General features: G+C 30.3%; 1 protein-coding gene across 1 annotated transcript in view; it reads right to left on the reverse strand.

Moving 5' to 3' along the window:
• The window catches only part of LOC110033337 (calcium/calmodulin-regulated receptor-like kinase 1), a 6,881-nt gene extending 2,195 nt beyond the window's left edge, over nucleotides 1–4,686 (reverse strand). The window contains exon 1 of the mRNA XM_020737267.1: nucleotides 4,077–4,686. Coding sequence (XP_020592926.1) covers nucleotides 4,077–4,653 — 577 coding nt within the window. The 5' untranslated portion in view covers nucleotides 4,654–4,686. The remainder of the gene's footprint in view (nucleotides 1–4,076) is intronic.
• Nucleotides 4,687–7,131: the final 2,445 nt, after the last annotated feature.

Here is a 7,131-nt window from a genome sequence, read left to right on the forward strand (position 1 = left end):
TATATATATATATATTATCAATGAAACAGGAAGAAAATAATATTACATTTAATTTTAAAACGTTGTATTAACAATCTTCATAACCAAAATGCATATTTAGTTATTTTTGAATTTGATTGTGTCAAGGTAAATCTAAGCATATGATCAATGAGGGGATATATAATTAATTTCTTATTTTAACTAATATTTGACAAAAATAAAAAAAAATATATTGAGAGATTAAAATTTTTCTTACCATGATGAACTTCAATTTATAAATTCTCTAATTGAACTTTTAAGGGGTGAAGTAATCAATATAAAATTTATCAACAAGTTAACAAATATCATCAATTTTGAATGATATCTATCACGAATATGTTGAAACTACCCAAAGTCTTATCCATCAAGATATTGTTCGCTTCTGCCTAGTGGCCAACACATTGTTTTGTCCCATTGGGGTAACTTCCTAGGACTAGAAAGTGACATCAATGGAACAAAATCGTGAGGCCACTATGCTGAAGTGGACAATATCTTGATGGATAAGACTCTAGGTTCTTAAGTTAAAAATGATATTAGAGCATTGCACTAGGCTGAACATGAGAACTCGGTGTCTTGCAGGATAAAGTTTTACACCATGAAAGCTACCTCTTGAATGTTGGATATGCCAAAGTGTTGCATGATGGGAGCCATATCATAAATCTTTAAGAGTCGCCTCTAGAATTTTTTCCACCCGGTGGATGATTTTGGGTTTAGAGCAATGACGTGAACGTCAGTTAGTTAAGTGAGGAAGATTGTGAAAACCTTCAAGTAAAATAATGTTGAACTCTTAAACATTAAAGCACATCTTGGTGTAACAGTGGATTTTGATAGAAACTCCAAAGTTAATTGTGCTCATATGAGATCACTCTTGAAATGAGTGACCTCATGAGAAGTTACACTAATGGGTCAAAATTGTAAGGATGTTAGACCAAAGTGGACAGTATCTCGAAGGTTGAGAGTTTAGGCCGTTGCATGTATAAAACAGAATTAAGAATCAATAATTCTATAGTAGATTTTTCACACATGTTATTTATCTCTTACAATTTTATATTTCTCTTGAATTTTAAAGAAGATGTTTTGATATTGATATTACATGCATCCATTCAAAATGTTTTGTAACTTATTTTATAATTCTAAGTAAATATCATTTGTAATTTTAATTTTTCTAACAAAAAATGAAAAAATAAAATAAAATCAAATGAGATCATTATATTATAAGTTTCCTCTACTTCACTTCAATGACTTCATGAATTGCTTTTTAATTATAAATTCTTCTAAAATAATATAGATGAAATTATATATCTTAACCAAACCACCAAAAGAATTCAAATGTTACCCTATTATGTTTCTCCTGCACATTTTAAGGAACCAATTTGTCATAATCCTTTGCTAATCTAATTCAACAATTATCCAAAAAAAAATCAATTCATCAATTATTATTATTTCTATAATTTTAATTAATTGAGTAATTTTCAACTGATATTCTTGTTAATATGAAGTGCAATCCAAATTAATTATGAGCGCTAGATATGTGAAGAATTAACAAACTAAAATGACATTTTTTTATGTTCTAAAATAATACTCTAATATGAAAAAAGATCATCTTTGATGAATAAAACTTAAAACTTATTTCATTAATCCTACATATTAATTGGACTATCACATTATTAATCTCAAATGATGTGAATATCAAACTTGTGATAACAAAGAATATCATAATTTTCTTAGACTTGATGCACTTTTATCTTTAACATTTTATCAAAGAATCATTCTTTAACAAATCCATCTTTATCCATAATTAATTGTTTATTTATTCTCATTTTAATTCATGTAAATCTTCAACACCTATAATACAATATTTTGTATTATCAATTTTATCTCGTATAAATATCTAAATCTTACTTGAGAATAGAGATAAAATCTTTGCCTCTCTCTCTCTCCCACTATTTGGTTTCACCAAGAGAATTCATATTTTGAAAAAAATAAAAATATGTCTAAAAGTTATCTATATTCTTAAATAATTTGATTTATTTCCAATAGCAATAAATAAATAAATAATTAGAAAGCACTATTGAAACCTATTTAAGGAAAATAGTACTAAACATGCCCTAATTTCACTTCATTAAATTGTATAGTAGTATACAAGGAGCAATAAAATAAAAGAAATTTTCTTTTTTGCAGAGCTTTCTTCATTTATGTTCAATTTGCTTCTCTTCTAAATGCAAGATAAAGTGAAGATTAAAGAATTTTGAGAAGAAAATTTTGTTACAATTGATGTATAAAATTTCTTGATGATATTGAGAATAAATTGGTTGTTTGACTTTCAACTGCATTACACATATAATTTGATAATTAATGGTAACTAGGATGGCACAATGCTGGTAGGCCACGAACACTTCATCTTTATGGTTGGCTCCGCTAGTGAATCTTCAAGAAGGCATTGTGCTTGTTCATGTAAGAATTTTTAACCTATTTAGGGTTAGAAATGTTAGGGTTATAAAATGAAATTAATGTGGTAAGTGGGGATTTGATGAGGAATTGAAAGGTCGGGTGCGGTTTTTGAAAACCTTACACGAGTTATATCCAATGACTGTCATCATGAAGATGCTCCAAGCCTAGACATACCTTTAGGAGCCATCCATGAAAAGACTTCATAGCCTAATGCATTTTCTTATAGCAAAGGTCATAGTTAGGCTTTTCCAAAACTAATAATGCAAATTCGAGTTGATGGGTCAAGTTTCGATCTAACTTAAAGTTATTTAGACCAAAATTTACTAGACCTGAATTTTCCATGACTATCATGCACTCTGACTCACCATGAATCATTTATTTTTTAAGATCAATACATCTCAATTAATACAAATATACATATTTAAATTTATTTGACCTGAATTTACCATATTTATCTTGTAGCTCAAAATAATTGGCTTAAACATGAGTCAATGTGAGTCAATCACTCAATATAGTTCATTATATCTCAACTAATGCAAATATACCTATTTAATATAATAATATACATGTTTATACCAAAATTCATCATTAGCTTTTCATAAACCAAATTTAAATAGCAATTGAATCAATTTCAAGTTGATTTTGATACCTTTGGACAAATCATAACTCGATACGAATAATAATCAAATATATAAGTTATAATAAATTTGATTATAATTAGAATAGCAGTCCAGCCAACGAGAATAAATTAGTGTTTAGTTGTCATGTTTCTTCATCTATTAACTCACTTGTGACTAGCCGCAAACCCCACCTACCCTGACAATTCTCCTCATGTAGCCCACCTACCACACCAATATCTTCTAGCCCTAAATGACAACACTAAATAAAATACAATAAAAAAGCACATCATTAATAATGAAGATACTTTACACTAATAAATATCATAAATATTAGAAATACAACCAAATATTTATATGAAAATATATTCTTACTATAAATACTAGATATATGCTTCAATTATACAATAATAAATAATTTTAATAATTCTCAATAAATCCAATAGCTAATGAGAAGCCAAATGAACACTGAAACTTGTGAACTAGTGATGCTAAAATATCAAAATGTGCTATCCAAGCACGAAATATTTGACTTTCAGATCCATGGCTACATATCCATTTGTATAGTCTATATAAAATTGATGGATATGGACCCTACAATCTTTATCAACGCATTATAAAGTGAGATTAATTGGGCCTGAAAATGAACTTGATGTAGGGTCCAATCACAAATTTCAAGCTAAGAAAATTAAGGCCTTATAACAAAAAAAATTAATAATAATAAAAGAAAATAAAGTGAAATTCACAGAGCATTGAAGGAAAACAAATATTAGATAATAGCAAAAGAAAGAGAGATTTACATACATACCTCACAATTCTTATACATTTACATATCTAACACCTAAAGCTTAAAATTTACAGCTATAATGCATGAAAATGTGTATATTACTTTAAAAAAGTTAGTAATAGTGGTATTTTTGTTATGATGTTAGAGATTCTGAGTGTATGCATGTAAATATCAAAGTTTAGATGTTAAATATGTATTGGGTGGAATGTATGTAAATGCCCCCACCAAAAAAATGAAAATTACCTTATCAACCACTGCAAAAGCGGCTTGGACCGGCGTCATATCCTCGTATGGAATTCTTCTACTAACCATCTCCCAAAGAACTAATCCAAAGCTGTAGACATCAACCTTCCTGCCATAATGTTTATGTTTAATCATTTCGGGCGCCATCCAACGATAAGTTCCGGGATCCTCAGCCAGTGGATCTGAACATGCCTCTTCACAAGCAATTCCAAAATCAGCAATTTTTACACAAAAGTCCTGATCAAAGAGAATATTTTCGGGCTTCAGATCACGGTGAATAACCCCCTGAGAATGAATGTATTCCATTCCCTGAGCGATATCGAGTGCGATGGAGATAAGTTTCTGAAGTGGAAGGGATTCATGTCCTAATCTGTGAAGAAATGCCCGTAAGGAGCCGCCGGAAAGATATTCCGTAATTATGCAAAAGACGGGGGGATTTCTGCCAGCTGCTGCTAACTGCAACAAACAGAAATAGTTAAAAGTGAAAATGAAAGCAATATCAACATTAAATTCAAATATTGATTTGTGGCAAAACATTCATTTATGTGAATTATTTATCTTTACAATGATTTATTTTGGCTCAAAATCTCCAAAAGATAAAGATTTGGAAACATGAAGCTGAGAAATCTTCTTGAATAAATTTAAAAAGCATATATGCGGAAAATAAGCCAACTTGTATAAACAAAAATTCATCTCTAACGGTTATTTGGTCGATAGTATATAGGGGTCTTTACATACCAACCACCCAATTCTTATGTTTTAACATTTCAACGTTCAAAACTTCATTTTTACGAACAGGCCCCTGTTTCCTATGTTTTTGGCATAACTTCTGTGATCTGTGTATAAAAAATTGAAATTTGGGCAGTTAATATGTTAATATGTAGGAATTAGGCGGTTGTTATGTAAATCTCCCTATTATTTAAACAGCAATGTTATCTGGATAACAATCTCTTCATAGAACAATATTATCTGCCAAACTACTTAAATGATATAATGTTATCTAGGAAGATTAACAATGATTCATAAATATGTATATATATATATAGATAGAGAGAGAGAGAGAGAGAGAGAGAGAGAGATTGAAAGAGTAATAGTAGACAAGCAAAATGTGTCATTTATTCATAAAATGGACTCCTATTTATAGACCTAAGTCTCAATATTACAAAAGTACATATTAACCCTCTAATCATTAATCTTACAGGAGCCCTTTGGGTAATTTATAAGATTATTTGCTTTTTATAAAGCCTTAATAGTAGACAAGTAAAATGTGTCATTTATTCATAATATGGACTCATATTTATAGGCCTAGGTCTCAATATTACAAAACTCATATTAGCCCCCCTAATCATTAAATTTTCAGGGGGCCTTTTGGTAATTTATAAGATTATTTGCTTTTTATAAAGCCTAGGATCTATTCGATCGATAAGGATCGCCGATCGTCTAATAGATCTTGGTTCGATCGATTCATGGTCCGAAGAAGTGCTCTCATCGATCGTTCTGAAAGGTGATGTCCATCTTGAGGTACTTTCTTTTGACATCTTTTGTTGATCGTTCGATAATGTATTTTCTTTGTTGCTGCTCATCTAAAAACGATCTTATATTGCTACATCCAATCGGTTATGTTTCCTTCCCAAGTCGCCCATCTGCTTTGAGATTCATGTAGATACATTCTTATGTGTACAATATTGTGTTATTTAGGGTTTAAGATTGAGGATTTAAGTACACTTAATTTAACCCTAGTATTTATGTTGCTTTTATTATTGGTGCCAAGTCCTTCAAATTGAAAATCAAACCTTCCTCTATAATGTTTGATTACTATTATTGGATTAAATTTCATTATATATATATATATATATATAGTCTACTAATGAGATTATTTTTGCAGATTATCAATTAAAAACAAAAAAAATATTATAAATATAATCAACTAATAATTCCACAAATAAAATTGAATTTTTTTAAATCCCATGTCTGCAATTTCCAGAAAGATTTACATACATACCACACAATTCATACATATTTGTGTATCTAACACCTAAACTTTCATATTTACATATACACCACTCAAATCATATCAATATCACTAACTTTTTAAAAATAATTATACATTTCATGCATAAATTTTTAATACTAAAGTGTTATAAATATAAATATGAAAATTCACTAAACAAATGAATTTTTAAATAAAAGAAAAAAATAAATAAATAGCAAAAAAATAAAAGCCATCCCAAACAAGCCCTTAACATTGCACCTAATCGCAGTCCAAACCGCAAACTTCTAATACAGGGCCATCTGATTTGGACACAAATGGATTCAACCTGACCCACAAAAGAGAACAAACAGAAGCTAGGAGGATTGACCAAACCACAACAATGGTGGGAACTCTATTTCCCCTTCTCATCATTCCCTTGAGGCAAGGGTAGAGATGAATCATTCACCCAGAATTGCTCGTTCCTCCACCAATCGTCAAGATCGACTTTCCCCCAGCTCATCTCGAGGATGGAGGTAGCTATGATGGAGGCAAACAGGGCCATCAAAATAATGCTGAAATATATAGAAACCTGCAGAAAAAAAAGATTCATCTCATGTGAGTTTCAGGCTTGTGGACTCTGAAAGATAAGTTAGAGAAGGAAGAGGAGGAGGACATTGGATGAAGAGAGTAAGAGCACATTAAGGGATAGTTTTCACGTCAAAACTGGTATACTAAAAGAATTTTGAAGTTATTGTAGCATTTCTTATCTGTTGTATCTACATATTTGTATGGTAATTACATAATCGTGATGGAAATTTTTTCAAAATTATTTTTCAGCAGCAGTTTTGATGAAGGTTTGACTAGCACCCATCTAAGTTTTCACTAACTCGCCTCTTTTCACCTCTTGTTGTGAGAATCCAAAAAGCCCAAACACCAAACAGTCCCACCAATCACACAAAATGAATATAAGTGTTATTTTGACCCCCAATTAATGAACTAAGGTAAAAGGGCAATTTTGTAATGTGGCACCGCCACCTACCACA

The sequence above is a fragment of the Phalaenopsis equestris genome, unplaced genomic scaffold (assembly GCF_001263595.1).
Source record: "Phalaenopsis equestris unplaced genomic scaffold, ASM126359v1 Scaffold001143, whole genome shotgun sequence".
NCBI classification, from domain to species: domain Eukaryota; kingdom Viridiplantae; phylum Streptophyta; class Magnoliopsida; order Asparagales; family Orchidaceae; genus Phalaenopsis; species Phalaenopsis equestris.